The 19726-nt window shown below is 45.4% G+C and overlaps 1 protein-coding gene across 3 annotated transcripts in view; it reads right to left on the bottom strand.

Moving 5' to 3' along the window:
• INVS (inversin) overlaps nucleotides 1–19726 on the bottom strand; it is a 262266-nt gene that overhangs the window by 131213 nt on the left and 111327 nt on the right. For all 3 annotated transcript variants that reach the window (XM_019509166.1, XM_019509165.1, XM_019509164.1), the window contains 4 exons: nucleotides 15498–15671; nucleotides 14057–14224; nucleotides 10039–10219; nucleotides 4043–4152 (listed from right to left, as the gene is read on the bottom strand). In XM_019509166.1, coding sequence (XP_019364711.1) covers nucleotides 4043–4152; nucleotides 10039–10219; nucleotides 14057–14224; nucleotides 15498–15671 — 633 coding nt within the window. The remainder of the gene's footprint in view (nucleotides 1–4042; nucleotides 4153–10038; nucleotides 10220–14056; nucleotides 14225–15497; nucleotides 15672–19726) is intronic.

The raw sequence follows: 19726 nt of genomic DNA, 5'->3' as shown, positions 1-19726 counted from the left end.
GCGGGGGATGGGGCCAGGCAGGGCATGGACTGGGGGGCTAGAGGAGTGGGTGGGGCCAGCAGGGTCTCCCCCCATGGTCCCCTCCCCCCTCCTCCATCCCCCCCATGCCTTATGTATTGGCAGTGGAGCCTGGGTACAGTTCCCTGCTGTTGGCACACTGCCTGCCCTGCACGGCACGCTGCCTGCCCTGCACGGGCAGGCAGTGTGCTTCAGCACCAGGGCAAGGGACAACCATAGAGATGCTTTCACAGCCAGAGCGTCTCTGTGGAGGACCCAGCCTCCGGCTGCCTCAGGACATGGTCTGGGACCATGCCCTGGCTTGCTTTTTTCTCTGCAGGGTTTTTCTCTGCGAGATAATTTTGCATTTTCTCATTCCTGCATGCGCCTCTTGCAGTGCCTCAAAGAGGTTTGAGATGCTGCAAGAGGCATGTGCAGACTAATCTGGACATGTCCCTTGAGTTCAAATATGGTAATTCTTCTGACCCTGAGCAGAGAGGTAAACCTGCTGGCTAGGAACATCTGGTTTTGCTCCCAGCAGGAGCATTGGCACACTCCAAAATTACCTAGCTAGCCTTGGCTGTAGCTAACATTCAATATCTCTGAGGAAGGCTTAAAAACACCCTGACACACATATTCCAAAAAGGAGAGGGAGAGGGATGGGGGCAACCAACAAAGCCCAGAAGCATGAGAAATATCCATTGTACAAAACAGGCATAGCTATGGCTAGATCATCCCTAACCAGTGACTGTCCAACCTTTTCTGGAACACCTCCAGTGATAGAGAGTCCACAACTTACTTAGGCATTCTATTCCACTGCCTCACTATTCTCACAGTGAAGAAATCTTTCTGAATATCCAGTCTAAACTTCCTTTGCTGCAGCATCAAGCCATTGATCCACATCCTCCTCTCTCTGCATCAAGAGAGAAAAGGTGCTTTCCCTCTTCTTCATGGCAGCTCTTCACGTATCATGTCCCCTCTGAAATGTGCTTTCTGCAAGCTGAACATGCCTAGCTCCTTCAGACTCTCCTCATCTGACTTGCCTTCCAAGCCCCTGATCATCTTCGTTGCCAGACTCTGGACCCTCTCTAACTTCTCCATGTCCTTTTTTAAAATGTGGAGTCCAGAACAAACAGCAACTCAAGGAAGACATCTGCGAGGCATGGGACATAATAATGGGAGGTCAGAGTCATGTACAAACCCCTAGGCATCGGGGTCTAAAATGGGCAGCCTCCTGCTTATGGGAACACCAGTTTACTTTACAACAAAGGCATGGCAGGAGAGATTGGGCAGACTGCCCTGGACAGGCAGGTGGGCCGGTACTGTGACTGGGCTCTGGGAGTTGCCCCATCACGCTTGCTCAAGATATTTTCTATGCCAGCATCCAAATAATTAATAAACATGTTGAACACCACTGGGCCTAGGACATACCCTTTGTAGCAAGATGGCTGGCAAAGGCTTGCAGCAGAGTGCACACTCCAGGCTGGAGAAGTCTGAAGGCTTGTGGGGACTACAGTTAGCTGCAGACAGTCAGGAGTGACTGCAGTCTGCCTAGGAGAACTGGACCAACTGCAAAACATAATGAATTGGCTGCAAGAAGTTAAAGGCTCCTAGGGAGAGGAACCAGAGGGTGGAGATTGAGAGGGAGAAAGGGTGCTTGGCTAGCTGTGGCAGAACTGAGCCGAGGGCTCTCCCAGGGTCTGGCAAAAGATGCAGGGCTGCAAAGTGGCAGGCAGCAGCATCACTTGACCAGAAGGGGGAACCTACATAAGAGAGAAGGAAGACTGCAATGAGGTGCTGAGGGAGCAGCATGAAGTCAGCAGCACCTTCTCAGGGTCTAAAGAGAGACCTCAGGACTGAGTTGCTCTGTATGGACTGTGTTTATGAGTGTTTTTTGAGGACTGGTTTACATTGATTTCTTTGTGACAAGGGTGCCCGGGAATAAACATACAGAGTGAGAGACTTAAGTTGACTGGCTGAGCTAAGCATTAACCCTGAACCCACTATACCCCTGTTAGACTCCACTTAAAACCTCCTGCCATTCTGACATGGGCCAGTTAATAATTACCATTTGCTTGTGACTATTCAGCCAGCTATGTATTCAATTCATAATGGTTTTAGCTAGCTCACATTTCTCCAATTTATAAAAAGGTTGTGTAGGACCTTGTCAAACCCTAGCTAAAGTCTAGATATACTATATCTGCAGCATTCCCTTCATCCACCCAAGTAGCTACTTGGTCAAAGAAAGAGCTCAAGTTTGTTTGACATGATTTGTTTTTTATAAATCCATACTGGCTGCTTGTGATCAGCCATTCCTCCTCCAGGTGTTTGTAAACCTTCTTTAGGATATGCTCCAGTAACTTCCTGGGCATTGAGGTGAAGCTAACTGGTCTGTAGTTCCCAATGTCCTCCTTCTTGCCTTATTAAAGAGGGACACTACACTGGACCTTTCCCAGTCTTCTGGTACCTAGCCTGTCTCCCACAATGTCATGAGGATCATTGTCAAGGGCTCTGAGATCTCCTCTGCCACTTCCTTCAGGATCCTGGGATGAAGCTTATTTGGCCCTGCTGACTTGAATTCATTCACACCCAGAAAAAGCCTTGTGATCATTTCTTTTGTTATTTCCTCTCTCAGCATTCCTCCTTCCTTATGCAGATAGGTGTTCGGCTGCAGCTTAATTTTTTTGTGAAGACTGAGGCAAAGTAACTTTTGAGTAGCTCTGCTTTCTTTGCATCTTCAGTTAGCAGTTACCCCTGGCTTGTTAACAGGACCCACAGCTTCCTTGGTCCATTTTTCTGGCCAACATACTTACAGAACCTCGTCTTGTTGTCCTTAACCTCCTTTGCAAGATGCAGCTTGTTCTTTGCTTTCCTGATTTTATATTTCCAGGCATGCTTCTTTGGTGACCTGCCCATTCTTCCACTGCCTGTATACTTTCCTTTTGCATTTGAGACATTTTTAGAAGTTCCTTGTACAGCCATATTGGCCTCTTGCCATTCTTCTTGTGCTTCCATTGTACTGGGACAGTTTCTTGTTGGTCTTCAAATACTGTGTCCCTTAGAAGCTTCCAGGCCTCCTGGACACCTTTATCCTTCAGTCTATTCTCCCATGACACCATGCCCATTAGCTTCTTGAATCAGACAAAATCAGACTTTTTGAAAACTAACCTCCTAATTTTGCTAACTTTATGCTTTCCCTGTGGCAGGATTTGGAATTCTACCATATTCTGATTACTTCCTCCCAAGTTAACCTTCATGGTCATATTCTCCACTAATACTTATCTGTCTGTCAGGATAAGATCCAAGATTTACAATCACCTAGTTGTTTCCTCCACTTACTGGAACATAAAGTTGTCCTCCCCACAAGTTAGAAACTAGCATGACATTTTATTTGGCTGCACTGTTCTTCTAGCAGATGTCTGGAAACCTGGAGCCTCCCATCAGTAGCACCCCATAGCTTTTGGAAAGATCTGTCACCTGCTTGAAGACTACTTCATCTATCTCCTCTGAATTAGGTGGCCTATAATCCCCATGATTATACTGTTCAATTGACTCTTTCAGCACTGCCTGAATAGAAATGCCACTGCTGCTGCTGGGCAGTTGGTTTTAAACCTTGAGTGGAACAGGAATGCAATTGGACCACTGCACCCTCTGGATCTGCCCCTGTCAGACTCTATCTGGCTGCTAGAGGGAAGAGGGGGGTGGAAAAGTAATAGCCGTTTTACAGCACTTCCATGGTTCTATTCTGAGCAGAAAAAAATCAGCTTTATTGCTTGAGATATGCATCCTAATTTTGGAAGGCTAATTTTTGGGAAAGGGTGCATGTAGTATACAAATAGGATATTTATAGCATCTAGGCTTGAAAAAAATTCAAAATCAATACATAATACACAACATAATTGTGAACAAACTTGTGTAGTCACTACTGGATTCATATTACTTTACAAACAACTAGAGCTTTGTTTTTGTGAATACAATTTCAACCACAGTAATTTATGTATGTTTATAGTTCAAGATATTTACGTTTAGGACATAACCTACTTACAGCAAAGTTACTCTGTGCTGCATAATGTAGGGGTGTTGCTCCTTGGCTATCAGATGGGATGGTTCCAAACTTGTTTCTTTCTAATAGGAGATGGACAATTTGTGCATGGCCTGAGAAAAGAGAAGGCATTAACATAAAAATATAAGGCATATAGCACCCTAGGTGCTGGAACAGGGGTGGGCAAAATATGGCACCCGAGAGATTTGTCCAGCCTGCGGCAGGTCCCTCGGTCTTGCCCAGTCCAGGTGCAGGGGACAGCCCTGACCATGTCATATACAGCTGGTCTCATTACCCCCAGGCATGCAGTGGGCCTGAGGTGGTGCAGCTGCTAGACTCGCTTCCCAGCATCCCCAGTGGCAGCAGTTCCTCCAGCTGCCACTGCCGCTGGACCCAGCCCCGCTACCTGGCCACCTTGGCCTATCTGCCCCACACCCACCACTGGAAGTGGGACCTGTGCAGGGCATGTGATCAGGCAGATGGGATGGGGCCATGGGTTGGCGGTGAGCAGTGTTCAGGAGCAGGATGGGCAGGTGAGGCCGGGATCACAGGGCAGGATTGCAGGGCAGTAACAGTGTAGGGCTGGGGCTGGGGCCAGGGCAGAGCAGCAATCTACTGCTCAAAAAGCCCTGCAATGGGCATGGGTTCTGTGGGGAGCTGACTGCAGCTCTGTCCCCGGCCCTGGCTCTGTGCTGTCACTGCCCCAAGATCCTGGACCTGGCCCCAGATGCAGCTCCCTGCTTGCCTGCAGCCTCCTCCCATCTGCCTGGCCATGCAACCTGCCCGCATGGGTCCCAGCCAGTCTCCATGGAGATCTCGGGTTTGTTGGGTGGTGATAGTGAAGAGCCGGGGCCCAAAGTACAGCTGTGATCTACTCCCCACATGCTCCTGCCTGTGGAAGCCATGCCTGCAATGGATTGTGGCTCTACCCCAGGCCCTGGCCCTGTGTTGTCATTACCCCACAATCCCAGCCCCAGCCCTGCCTGCTCACCCATTCTGCTCCCAGATGCCACTCCATGACCTTTGCTTCCATGACCCTTTGCTTGTCTGTGCAGCCACTAGGCTGACTGCAGAACAGAACCACTTAAGGATTGTTGGTGAGCTGTTGGAGGGGGGGAGGAAGAAAACGGGGGCAGGGCCAATGTTCCCTCTAAGGAGTAGCGGTCCATGAGTACGTCGCCTCAGTCCATGAGCACGACACCTCGGTCCAGTGTGGGACACTTACTGAAGAGGGCTGAGGGCTGGGGGCCGGAGGCTGGGGCCTGGAGGCTGGGGGTTGGAGCCAAGAGGTTGGGGGCTGGAAGCTGGAGTCCAGGGGCCGGAGGCTGGGGGCTGGAGCCAAGAGGCTGGGACCAGGGGCTGGAGGCTGGATCTGGGGGCTGGAGGCTGGGGCCGGAGGCCAGAGCTGGAGGCTGGGGCCAGGGGCTGGAGCTGGGAGCCAGGGGCTGGAGCCAGGAGCTGGGGGCTGGCGTGGGCTCTGCTGGCTCTGGGGAAGTGCTCTGCTCCCCAACATCAGAGCCGGAGCGTGAAACACTTCCCCGGAGACGACAGAGCCCGCGCCAGCCCCCTGCCCCAGCCTCCAACCCTGCCTTGCCTTGCCTTACCTCGGGGAGGAGATGCTGCCTGCCCCAGTGAGGCTCCGCTGGCTCCGGGACACTGCTCCGCTCCCCAGCCCTAATGCCACGTGCCTTGAGGGGGAACAGAGCAGTGTCCAAGAGCCGGCAGAGCCTCACTCAGGGCAGGCAGCATTTCCTCCCCGAGGTGAGGCAAGGCAGGGATGAAGGCTGGGGTGGGGGGCTGGCGCAGGCTCTACCAGCTCCAGGGAAGTGTTCCGCTCCCTGGCCCTGATGCAGAGCACTTCCCTGGAGCTGGCGGAGCCTGTGCCAGGCTCCCACCCCCACCTCACTTAGGAGCTGACCTTCAGCTCCTCTCCTGGTGCATGGCTTTGAAAAGGCTGTGCGCAGCCACACTTTTAGTTGTGCGCAGCCGCGCATGCACGCACCTTAGAGGGAACCTTTGGCAGGGCGGATGTGACCCAGCCTGTGACAGCTCACCAAAACTCCTTATGTGGCCGATGATCCCAAACAATTGCCCACCCCCGTCCAAGATCCTAAAACCTTTTTAAACATAAGAAAATAAAAAGCCTGAATAAATATCAAGACACTCAATGAAAGTCAGATTTCAAATGGCCTACTGCAATTTTTAAATGTACATCTGGTCAGTAGTGTTTTAATTCAACTCTGGTATTTCTATACAAATACTATCAATCTCAGATCTAATTTTTTCTTATTTGCAAACCTATTAGATAGGTGCAAGTGACCAATGTAAATTCTTTTGGAGTGCCATTTTCAAGGGCACTTTAAATGTCTGAATATATTCCTTTAAAAAAATCATAGTTTTATTTAAATGAGAGACTCTCTTCATAGATTGTTTATTGTACAGTTACACTAAATATATACTCTAATTGGAGGTGCAGTATTTCTTGATTTTCGCTTTGCAATTGTGATTCCTTTACTGACATCTCTGTCTGCAGCTTCCTAGAGGGTTAGAGGATTTAAAGTAGAGTGTAAATGTTTGAAACTTCTTTTTCATGTGACACATAGTGTTTAATTTGCCCCCATGCTCAGTTGAGGACAGAAACTGTAAGGTCACTTTTTAATACATTATATTGGTGATGAAATAAACCATGCTTTCTTATACTTAGACTGCATGTATTTATTTTATGCACATTTTAGTTCCTGCTTTGTGGATCTAGTTTTGTAACTTATAAAAAATAAAACTGTACAAAAGAATTTGTATGTGCAATTTTATAGCATATACGGAGCATTTAAAACTTTACTTAAGAGGTCAGAATGAAAAATCAGCTGCAGCAGCACAAAAAAGAAAGTGAAAAGTCCATGTGCATTTTTTTCTGGCAGACCTTGGGTTCTTGGGACGGGGTAATTTGAAATAAAGAACAGTTACTGCCCCCCTGAGACAAAGGGTACTTACTTCTCTGATAAGGCTGAGTAGCAGAATTTTGCAAGGTTTTATGAAAACAAGTAAAAAAAAAAGTCAGGCATGTTTGTGTTTGTTCCAATAGGTATCTGTATATCAGAACGGTTCAGGACATCAATGTTTGGTTGTTGTATCCTTTCAAAAACAAAGCCATTCACTATATCCACAGGTTCATGCTTTCTGAATCCAAAAGCAAAAAATGTCTTCTACTAAAGTTTTTATCATAATTTTTAACCCTAAGGAAACAACTGACAATTTCAAAGTTCAGGGAAAAAATTATTAAGTTCTGAACCACCCTTGGGAAGAAGGAAACACCACCTCAAAAATCACATATGTGCCTTCTGTACCTGGCCTGGATTAGCATTGCTCCACTGACTGTAATCTACAGTGATTATTTGTGATTTTAAAGGTTGCATAAAAGAGGAAAGGGGAAGTGAGAAGCCATTAGGCCTTGCTCAAGAAAGTCATTAGGCCTTGTTGAGAAAACCTATAAATATTCCTTCATTTCTAACCTCCGTTTTGGGGCAGATTATTGAAAGGATGCTGAGGAGATACCACCAGTTTCCTCTGCAGCCCATGGATTTCTTTCGTCCCTCTCAATCAAGTTTTCAGCCATGATGTGGTACAGAGACGGCATTGATTTAATTGGCTAATGGTTTCCTCTTAGCAAAGGTCAAATGGCAAGTATCCCTGCTGCTTCCTTTAGTGCTCTCAGCAGCCTCTGATCAATGGATTTTGTTAAACACCAACCCTCGGGGTAGTGGCACTTAGAGATTTTGTCCTTTCCTCTTAGAGATCCAGGGGAGTGGTGTGTGGTGACTGTTCATCTTGTTCAAGATCTCTTTCATACAGTTTTGCTCTTCAGGGTTCTATTCAGTTACCCCTCCTATTGAATGCTTATGTAGCCCTGCTTGCAGAGCGAGAGTAAGCAATTCTGAGCTGCATACCACTAAGATACAGATTATGCCTTTCTCATCCAATCTGTGTTGTATGATGTCTTTACAAATGCCTGATTGAAAGAGCAGATAAAACTGGATGACTGGAGCAGATCTAGATTTGTCTAAAGCAGGGCTAGGCAATTATTTGGGCCACAGAGGGAGTTTTGTTGAGGTGTCATAGGTCATGTCAGCACCCCCCGCCCCTCCCCATGCAACAACTCACCAAAACCCGCTATGTGGGATGGGACCATGGGGAGGCTGGGAGCTGTGTTCAGGAGCAGGAGTGGTGAACTAGGCCAGGATCACAGGGCAGGATCATGGGGCATTGATGGCACAGGGCCAGGGCCCAGGGCAGAGCTGTGATCTGCTGCCTGCGTACCCCTCCGATGGGCGTGAGTTGAGCAGGCAGGGGCATGCAGGGCCAGATCTGTCCTGGCCCGGCCCCGTGCTGTCACCACCCCAAGATCCAGTCAAGAGTCATGTGGGTAGAGCACTCCCATCACATCTGCCTGGTAGAGTGCCCTGCCCATGCAGTTCCTGGCTGGTTTGCATTGAGACTCTGGCATCTTGGGGCAGGGTCTCCATGGAGACTGATCAGTGGGGAGCTCCAATCCCATCTGCCTGGAGGAGCACCCTGCCCGTGTGGCTCCCAGCCACTCTCAATGGAGACACTGGGATGTTGGGGTGGTGACAGCATGGGACCAAGGCACAGCCCCAGTTCTGCAGGCAAAGACATGTGCTGAGCACATTGCAGCTTTGCCCCAGCCCCACACTGTCTCTGCCCTAAGATCCTGGTGTCTCCCCAGCCCCACCTGCCTTTCCTGCTCCCAACTACTGCTCCACGCTGGCCCGTCGCCATGGCAGACAGGCTGGGGTGTCTGGGCAGTGGGGCAGCGGCAGCCAGAAGAAGCCACTGCCACAGCCAGAGCTAATTTGCATAGAGACACCTCTCCACAAAAGAAACTCCTGCCCAGAAAAGCATTCCATCTTTCCAGGCTTCTGTGAAATATGAAACATCATAACCAGAAGGAAATATAATTCTACATCCTGCTTAGCACCAGACAACTTCAAGGTAAAAAGGCTTTCCAACTTTTCTCTGAGCCTAAGCTGCGCAAAATGAACTGTTCCAAACAGGAGACTCTATCACACCTGGAGGTCTCCTGTGAAACATGAATTTTAATTTCTATGTACGAGAACTTTTACAATTTTTGCAATCTCCTATGCCTGATGAAGGGTGCCTGTGCCCGAAAGCTTGCAAATAAAAAAAAAATTGCAAATACGTAGTTGGTCTTACAAAAGCTATCACCTCTGCAGCAAGTTTTGATTCCTTTTGCCTATAGACCAATATAGCTATAACCTGGATACCTTTCTTCCCCAAAGCACTTGGATTCCTGATTATCCCAAGACTGGAGTAGCTCTCCTCTATGCAGTTCTGGCTCTAATATTACTCAGTGGTAGAGGTAACGCTAACTGCATCTTATCTTGCCCACAAACTTCCATGTAGTGTGGCTATGCCTCCTACAGCTGTTTTTCTCTGTTGCTCCTGACCAAGTCTCTGGGTACCTTCATATATTATTCTGGTGTACACCACCTGGAATTACTCTTGGGAAAAAAATCTGAAGCATCAGCTGACTAAGAATGAGGGGACTGCTCATTCTGCTGTGTTAGCTATAAAACAGAAGTAAGCTGAACACTGCATTCACTTCCTCTACCTTTCAGGGTGTAAAACATATTATCTGTAACTATTTGATCTTAAAGCAGTGTCTGGATTGAGTTCTGGCTACCTGAGGAACAGCCTCACCATCTATGCACTCATCTGGGGACAAGAATAGCTGACATGCTCTTATTAACGGTTCTTAGTTCTGGTCTGCTGGTATACGATATTTCAGTGGATGACCTCAGACTACAAAAACTGCTTCTTCATTGGCTTTCCAGAGCCTGAGTATAATTCTACAAAAATTAGTAAACATAATACCAGGCAGGAATTTAACAGTAACAGGAGACAGAATAAAAAAACAGGTGACAGTTCTTAAATAATTTTAAATTAATTGTTATTCAATTTACCCAGTAAAGCTGCCCAGTGAAGAGGTGTTCGAAATAGATTGTCATAAGATGTCACATTGCAGCCTTCGTAAGAAGTCAAGACATCAACCACTGCCACATTCCCATCAGCCACAGCAAAATGAAGGGGAGTTCGTCCTTCATAGTCCTGCCAGTTCAGTAGAGATTCTGTAGGAGCAGCATCCTATTTAAAACAGAATCAGAAACAATAAATAATTATATGAGCTTGAAAGAAAACTAAAGACTTTCCACTGCTGGTGGAAAATGCCTTCCAGTAGGTAAGAAATGAAGTGTCATCAATTCAATACAGAAGATAAACAAAACTACTTATAAATAACTAAGGTTCTTTGAAAGGTATTGTCCACAAAGACATTCTCATTTGTGGGTGTATTTCATGTCCTGGACTTCAACCAAAGATTTTTTTTTACTAGCAGTAGCTGGAGAGTGTGCTGGAGCCCTGCCTTGCTCATATTCTTGCAATGAAGGAATAAAGGGCAGGGCACACTTCCTGCTTCTCAGTTTTCTCTCAACAGCAGAGCCCTCTATTTATCACTCTGAGCAAAAGGGGAAGAAGGCAGGAGGGATGAGAAAATACATATAAACAATCAGATAATTCCAGTTACTGATAAATAACTAGGTTCTCTCCTTCAAGTAATTGTCCACACACTATTCTCACTGGAGGGTAACTCCAAAGTTAGAGGACTTATGCATAGAGATGGGCCATAAAGTCCCCCAGGTGAATAGGATGTAGCTGAGCACAGGTTGTCTTGGAGCCCAGCTGGGACAACTAGCTTGCTAAGCTGGGGCATAGGGGGGTTAACCCTTAAAAAAATAGTTATGATTATATTTATACAAGGCACTAAAATGTTAAGTGTAGAAAACACCCAGGACAGCAGAAGTAAACTGCAAAGGTCCTACAATAATTAGAGCAATGGGGACTATATGCCAGCAAAAAGTTGTACCAATAAATGTCATGTCTTCTACCCATGAAGAATAAACAAGCAAATGGTCAAAGTATGGGGCTCTTTGCTTGGATATGGACAAGGTAAAATTGTATTTGTCAAAAAGGATGTTGCAGAAATTAAGACACAGGATAGGCAGAAAATGCCTTACTTTAAAAATCTCATGCATGAAGAATCTGGAACATAATGGCATGCCTAGATAAGGATTGAGATAGAGGTCTGAACTGAAGATGACGCCCAGCTGAGTCTGAGTGGAGAAACAAGGTGATGTGGAAGGCTTAAGGGGATTCAGAGTTTTATTTTAGTCCGGTTGAGCTTGAACTAATGGTCAGACATCCATAAAATAGTGCCAGAGTGACAGATCAAAGTTTTAGTTGGGGCAGAAGACAGGCCAGGAACAGAGATATATTTGAGTCATCCAGAAAAAGACGGTAGCTGAATTTATGTTTGTCTATGAGATTATTCGGAGATAAAATTCATATAAAAGAATCTTTAGGCTAAATCAGGTCTTCATTTAAATTTGTGCCACCCCATTGCCTTCATAACATATAATCAGTTGTAATTTAAAAAAAAAAATTGGGAAGAGAAAAAAAAGCTTATTTTTCCACTAGACTCAGAAAAAATGGCTCTGAACAAACACCAGGAACACATCAGCTGAGAAAGGTGACACTTAAATATAAAACATGGAAAGGTCAGGGACATTGTACTTCACAGAGAAGGTGAGCTATAAATGGAAGACTCACGTAAGCAAGAGCTACTCAATATCTACTTTTCTCTATTCTTTACCAAAAAAAGGCAACAAGAATATTAGCAAACACAATATAAACAAAAAAGGGAAAGGGCTGCAGTTCATGATAAGTAAAGAATGCGTCAGAAACTGTAACTAATTTGAGCTCCTTTAAATCATCAGGGCCTGACAGATTTAACCCCAGGGTGCCAAAGGAAGGTACTGAAAACATTTCAGAGCCACTGGCAATCCTATTTGGAAAGTCATGGATGATAGGACAAGTCCTAGAAAACTGGATAAGGACTGACATGGTGCCTTTTTAAGAAAAACTTAAAAAAGGAAAATGGAGGGAAGTACTGATATAAGGTGAACACATTGTGCAAGAGGTCATCAGCAGAGATCCTGGTTTTCTCTATTTAAAAATTGCAAATTCTCTGATTTAAAAAAAAATTGCAAATTCTCTAATTTGACCCCCTCAAAACCTGTGTTTTTCTGGGATTAAAATGAAACACCACTATATATATAGGTATCGGTTGAACACAATGTTTTATTGATATATTTACAATTTTATAACAATTTGGAAGCCTACCAGTACCTCAGTCACTACAATGAAATACATTCAAAATATCTATACATTATGGCATTTAATTTTGGGGGTTTTTTTCATGGAAAATCAGAGCTCCCCTGTCCCCTCTGCTCACCAGGATGCAGGTCCAGCTGCAGCTGTCTCACCCCACCAGCTGCTTTGTGGCACTGAGCAGCCCTGATATGTCGGTGCCCTGCCTACGCCATTGCCCTTCATTATGAAGCGACAGCCCCCCAGCCCTGCTAGTGCCCCTCACTCCAGATCCGTAGCCCCCTGGCACAGCCAGTGTCCCTCACTCCTGACCCAAGGACCTCCATCCCTGTCGGTACCCTTCACTCCCCATCCACAACCACCTAGCCCTGCCAGTGCCCCTCACTCCTGACCCACAGCCCCCTGGCCCTTCTGGTGTCCCTCACTCCCCACCAGCAGTGCCCAAACCCCAGCTGCCATCCATGGGAGGTGGCAGCTACTGCAGCCTGTGCAGAGCACAGAACCTAGCTCCCCCTGCCCAACAGGTGACACAGCTGGACCGGAGTCCATGGTGGCGGGGGTGGGGAGGGGGAGGAAGATGCAGGCTGGGCTTGCAGGCTCAGGACTCCCCATCCTTTTTTCCTAGAGGCTTCCACAGCCCAGCAGGAGAGACCTGGTGTAGCAGGGCAGAGCAGGGCGGGAGGCTTGGTGCTGCCACCAGGAGCCCCACATCACCATGGCAAGGCACCCCCTGCTGGCCCAGCAGCAGCAGAGGGCACAACTCTATACCACTACCCCTACTGCTACCAGGCAGGCAGCGGGTGCCTCACTATGGTGGTGTGAGGCTCTTGGCAGTGGCACCAAACTTCCTGAGCCCGCAGAAGCCAGCCCACATCCGCCCCCACACTGCACACAAATCTGGGGAACATGTGTTCTCAGTGCCCCCCCGGGAGTACGGGCTGTGGTGGGGAGCCAGACCCCTCCTCCACTGAATGAGCTGCCTACAGCTCTGTCCTGCTATCTGCCGGGGCCCCATGGCCACACATTCCCATCCTGGCCCCAAGCTCCAAGCACCATGCCAACTGGGCAGCACCCCCAGCCCCAACCCTGCCCAACCTCCCTCCCTCACTATGGGGGCCTCAATCCCTCCCCCCGCCTCCCACACTTACCTACAGGGAGCTGTGGGAGCTGCTCTCCATGCTGCCTGGCTGTCATGTGCTTGTGTGCACACGCGCACAAGCACGTGGGACCCCCTGCCTGACTGCCCTCCTCCTGCTCTCCCCAGCCCCTTGCAGGCTGGAACTCTGCCAGCCTGCAAGTGGAAACTTGCTGTTTCCTGTGTTTTTCTCCTTAAAATGAGAAAGTCCGCATTTTACTGTGTTTTTCCATGGCAAACAGAAAACCTGGATCCCTGGTCATCAGTACAAATAACATGCCTGAACATTTATAATGAGTTGATTTTACAGACACCAAAACATTTAGGGCCACACAAACCAAATTAATCATCATAATAATAGCATCTCATGCTTTAGATCATATATATATTATTCCCCGAGATCCAGAAGGAATTCTCTTCAATCTTCAGTGTGACACAGCTAACTACATATATTGTGAGATATATTCAGCATCTTATGAGACATTCGTTATTGCATTGACCAAAAGAATCCAGCATTTAAAAGGTCAATTAAAGGATCCATCACATTTTATATTTCTATGTAACTAAAAATATCTGGATCACAGTACAAGAAAACATAAAAATAGAAGAAACTTTCTTACCAGAATACATTTGACTGTGTTAATTGCACTGGTATCCTTGTGATTAGCTGCCCAGTGAAGTGGGATTTTGCCTTCAATATCAGGGATTCCAATGTTAGAATCATGTCTTATGAGAAGTTTCACATGCTCTGGATTATTGTAGTAGGCACTCCAATGCAGAGCAGTTTGCTAGAACACAGCATTCACAAATATTACTAACACATATGAGTACTAATAGTCTGTTTATATTTATCTGATTATATTTTTAAAAGTGCATAGGTTTTTATTTGCACTATTATCACTTGAACTTTTAATGTATCATACCTGATAGGTATCTGTGTAAAATGTACACTATAAGGGCTAATCCTATTCCTATTGATATTAGCTTCAACGGGAGTAGATTTTGACTCTACATAGCTTAAAAGGGTATAAACTGATCAAATGGGGGTGCTTCAGTTCTAAAAAGTATTAAGTACCAATATTTTTAGGTCATTTGTAATTATTACTTCAATAGTGTCATTCACAGAAAAGAAAGAGTACATCATTCCCTTACAGCAATTGTTTGAGACACTGTGGTCAGGTGTGGATCCCACTTTAGGGATAGAAGTGACTTATATGTAAGAACAGATTTTTTTGAAAAACAGCGTCTAACATATAACACCACATTTTCAGCATGTGGGATTGTTCTTCCCACGTTACTTGAAGGAAACGAATAATGTTGAGGCCTGTGAAACCATGAATAAAAGCAAAGAGAGTAGTTGGTTCCAATGGCACACATCAATGGAAATGAATTTTCACAGCATGCTCTTCAAGGTCATACTAAATCTTTCCACTAGCTTATATGAGATGGTGAAAGGAGGTTCATGAAGTTTTGATTTTCAGCGACTGACATAGATAACTCCAAGTCTGAGCTATAAGATAATTCCTTGGTCGATAACATTTTCTCTTGATACCCCCAACTAGGTCAAAAACTTCACAAGTTCCACTTGGTGATGGCTTTGGATATCATAGACCACAAGGGTGTATAAGGGTAATGGGTGGGCAGCATAGTCTATGATAATCAAAATAGATCTGTACCTGGCTGCACTCTTTTTGAGAAGTCCTATCAATCCTTAAACATGGGATGTCCACCAAAGGGAGGGCTTTTTCTCTTTCAAGGAGACTTTTGCCATTTTCTACAGGGCAGCAAGCTTACATTCTGGACATAAAGCACAGGAATCCTTATCTACCCCTGGATAAAAGAATCAGCGCAGGATTCTTTTTAACATCTTTTCCTTGCCCCAGTGTCTGTTATAGAAGACAGCACAGGCTTACTGCATAATTTCCCCTTGACTAGATTTGAGGACTAATGCTGACCTTTCTGAAGGTGGTAACCCAAAATATGAGAAGATTCACATTTCTGTATTAATTGGTGGTGCACTAAAATGCTACAAGAGTTGTCAAAAGGTAAGAAATGTTTTACCTTATTTTTGTCCTGTGTATCAACTTCTCCTGGTGCCATGTATTTTAGCAACAAAGCTAAGCATTTTGGACTCTTGTGCTGGGTAGTTAAATGCAAAGGAGTCATTCCTTCTAAATCCTTCTTCATCCAGTTTGCTCTACGAGCCAGTAAAAGTTTCATGAAGCGATAATTTCCCTGGATAAGGAAAAATATAACAGTAAAAAACTATTCTACTTAAGCAGTCAAAGCAAAAGATGAAAATATTTAAAGTTGTTCATTGTTGTATTGCAGTGGCTCAAAGAAATAGGAACCATAAAGCTTGAAAACCTCCAGCAAAATATATATTCCTTTTCCATTCTTGATGCTTAACTTTGCTTCCTATTTGTTATTAGCTGGGCATGTCTACACGAGACACTACGTTGCTGTAGCAACGCGCTTGAGCAATGTAGCACTGGCAAGCACAAACTGTGATGCTGCAGGTACGTCACCATAGCAACACACTCCCATGCTATAGCACGTTGCTATGGCGACGTAGTAGCTAAGAATAACTGTGCGCTACCAGCACGATGCAGTATGATCTATTACTGTGCCATCATTTAGTACTTCCAAAAGTACTAGTACTTCCAAAAGGAAGTACTAAATGACTGCACAGTAACAACAGTGCCATGGGGGCACATATAGACATGCCTGCTGAGTCTATAGCTAAATTACATTGCACACAAACTGGCCAATCACAGACATGAAGTGCTGCAATATTAGGGGCTGTAGATGTTTCTGATGGTGTCAAATGTCTTCTTTATAAAATATCTCATCCTTACTAGAAATAATAAGATATACTTAATAAGATAATGAAAGTATAACAAACTTAAGCAGTAGACAGTGACTTCTTTCCCTGTTGAGGTTAATCTTATTTTCTCTCCAGTATCTTCTTGTTTTGAACAGGTGTAATACGTATGATGCTTTGTCATCCCCTCAGTTTAATGTTATTAAAAATAAACATGGATGGATCTAGGATTTTGAAAAGGGGGTGCAGATGGTGTAGCACATCATTACATACAGAAGGCAGGGCACATTTGTACCTGATACACTAACCAAAGGGTTAGTGTACACATGTACACATGCATATATACACACATATACATTTATTGGAATGTGCACTTATTTGTTAGATTATATATCAAGTTGTGTTAAAAAAACACAACAAACTAAGCAAAAATAGTCAAAAGATAGTGTTTCAATAGTTCCACAGTCATTATAGTTAAATCCACATCTCTAAACTTCATTGCTGAACAAGGAAAGATTTTTTTGAGCCTCCCTGCCTTTCTGACATCTGACACCTCCAGGGATGAGAACAGCCTTATCTGCACATCATACAAAGGACTCCTAGGGACCCAGGGGAATAGATAACCAGCCTCAAAATTTCCCTGTGCAAAATGAAGTTTATTTTCTACCTGAGAGGATTTTTACAATCTTGGATTTGTCCTCAGCCTAGAGAAGGGCTTGTGTGCCCGAAAGCTTGCAAAGAAAGATATTTTTTTGTGATTTCTTAGTTGGTCTAATAAAAGGTATCATCTCTGAACCAAGAGTTCTAGAGTTTTACATCTCTTATTCAGATTCATAAAACAACATCTAGCCTTCTTGAGTGCCTTAATGCCTTCAATTCTTCACTGTCAGTCACTTGTACACCTGAGTTATTATTACCACATACAAGATGAGGTTTCTGGCTAGAGCTAAAAACAGACTGCATAGCTGTGAAACAGAAGAATGGCATTACTAGGAATGGATGACAAACAGTAAAACTGCAGAAGGAAGGATAGTTTGAATAGCAGAACAGCAAGACCATTAAAAAGGAGAGAGGATCATTGATACCTGTCATGAAGAGAGATTAGCAACGTTTAATGGGCCATGAAGTCAACTGACTCCCTTACTACTGCCTGGATAGAAACGCTACTCCCATGGCCAGGCAGTAGGTTTTAAAGTTTGGGTGAAGAAAGAATTAAAAGGTGGGTGCAACTGCACCCCCACTCTCCTTTGATTACCCATTTTTTCTTGGACCATATAATCTGCAAACACTACAGCTTGAAGGTAGAAAGATATATACAACTATCTGTTATCACTCCACCACCCAAAATCAATCTCCCTTTCCCTAGAATAGTCCCATATCTAACCATGGACTTATGCAGGTTATATTTCTCACTATGACATTCCCTCATGTTCTCTTTCTCATTTTACAGTTCATCTTCAGTTTTCTTTTTGTCTATTTCATTCTCCATCAATAGCATTGAAGGATCCTGTAAGGTGTTCTCCATTCTCTTGTATTACATGTTCCTACATCCTGGGATTAATACCTCATCTCCAAATGAAAGGATTAATGTTAGCCTTGTGCTGCACTCAGAATCTAAGAGCAATGAGTCCAAGAATCCTATTGTCTACTTGTGCAACCTCAGCTTCAAAGGATCTGATTCAGTCATTATCCTGATGGCCCATCATAAACTGAGGCCTCTGGCAGATGTTATTTTGGTTGCATGAGCAACTTTGTCATGTGATGGAAAGATTGTGCGATGTGAGAACTTCATGTGCAAAGGGCAGGGTGTCCACAGGGGAAGAAAGCAGCAAAAGAGTTTGTACTATCCATGCTTGCTGGCTACAGGAGCTGGAGGGCCCCAGCTGTGCAAAGGGTGGGCAGTATTCCCCCACTGCTCAACCCAGACTGAGGGACCCCAGGCCTGAACGAGGTATATTGGGTCTTTCCCCACCCCTTGTTAAGGTGGTAGGGGGCATTTCCCAGCTGCTCATCCTGGCCTAGGGTTGCCCAGTCCAGGTCAAGTAGCAGGGAAATGCCCCCCATCACAGCACAGTGATACAAGGGGTGGGGAACGACCCAGCTTGCACATAAGCGAGGTGAGCATGATAGGCTGCTGGTGCCAGGGCAGTAGCTGGGGCCATGAGCACAGCAATTTACCTACAGAGATAAGGTGATGGAGAGTGTGCCCTTTCAGTCTAAAGGAGGCTGCTGGCTGTGTTTGACAGCCCAAGTTACTATTCTGGGACCTGTGGGGAAGGGAGAGAAGAAGCAGTGCACCTTGACAAGCTAGAGGACCTGGCAAAGCCCTACTGTGCCATGTGTAACTTGCCACATATTCAAAATAAAGTACAAACAAAGCAGTCTTGAAGATGTTCCCCATTTAATAAATAACATTTTTTGTGGCTGGTTAACCATTTTTTGACTGGCTTGCCATTTTATCACATGTTAAAGTCCCTGAACATATGGCATATTACAATTCACTGCAGTACTAAAACATTAATTGTGCAATAAATATAGTATCTGCCAGTGGCCTGACTAACCTGTTAATTGCATGATAAATTGTAACATCCCACATGTTCAGGGAATTTATGATAGGATAAAATCACCAACCAGCCAGAAAAATAGTCCGCAGTAAAGCTGTTTCCAGCTTTAAACTGAACATGTGGCACATGTCCCAAACCTAGGGCTGTCTCTTGCCTGATGCCAACAATCAGCTGATGTTCGGTCTTGGGCAGAGGGCAGCCCTGGGGTCTGGGATACAGTTACCTCCTAACTGATCCTGGGGATCAGGAGACAGAGGACAGTCTGGGGCCTTGAACCATGACCCAGGGTAGCCCACTGCCTAACGCTATGCTAATGATCAGCTGATTGTCAGCACTGGGCAAGGGCAGCCCTGGTTCAGGGACACAGCTATCCTGGCTTCTGAAACCAGTTCAGGCCCTGGGGCTGCTCTCTATCTGACATCTCTATTGTCTGCCAGCAGCCTGAGGTTTCAATTTCCACTTTCTCTTCCCAAAGGGTACCACTGGTATGCATACAACATAATTTGAACTGTCAGGCAGTCTGAGATTTCCACAAACTTAAGAGTGTACCTCAACACAGAACTGTGTATTTAGCACTTTAACACAATTTGCAACTCTTTTACTGCCCTCTAATAAGTAGCCACTTTCACAAGGTGCAGTCAAACTCCTTTTACTCTTCCCACTTGTCCTGTTCACATTCTCTATGTCTTTCACACTAGGCTGCACAACTAACTACTGGAAAGTCCTCAAAACCAGCTTCCCTTGCTCAGCTCCTCCTGGTTTCATACACTCAATTCCTCTCTCTCCCAACTCTCAGAGCTAGCTCCCAGACAGTTAGGGCTATGGTCTGCCCTCAGCTGAGACCAATGATACAACAGTTAGCCTGCTAGTGGCTGCAGCTATGTCTGCAGAAGCCTAAAGAC

Source organism: Gavialis gangeticus, unplaced genomic scaffold, assembly GCF_001723915.1.
Source record: "Gavialis gangeticus isolate Ggan-Ray unplaced genomic scaffold, GavGan_comp1, whole genome shotgun sequence".
Taxonomy (NCBI): Eukaryota; Metazoa; Chordata; order Crocodylia; family Gavialidae; genus Gavialis; species Gavialis gangeticus.
Note: the sequence above shows the minus strand (reverse complement) of the source record. Positions and strands in the feature narration are given on the sequence as shown.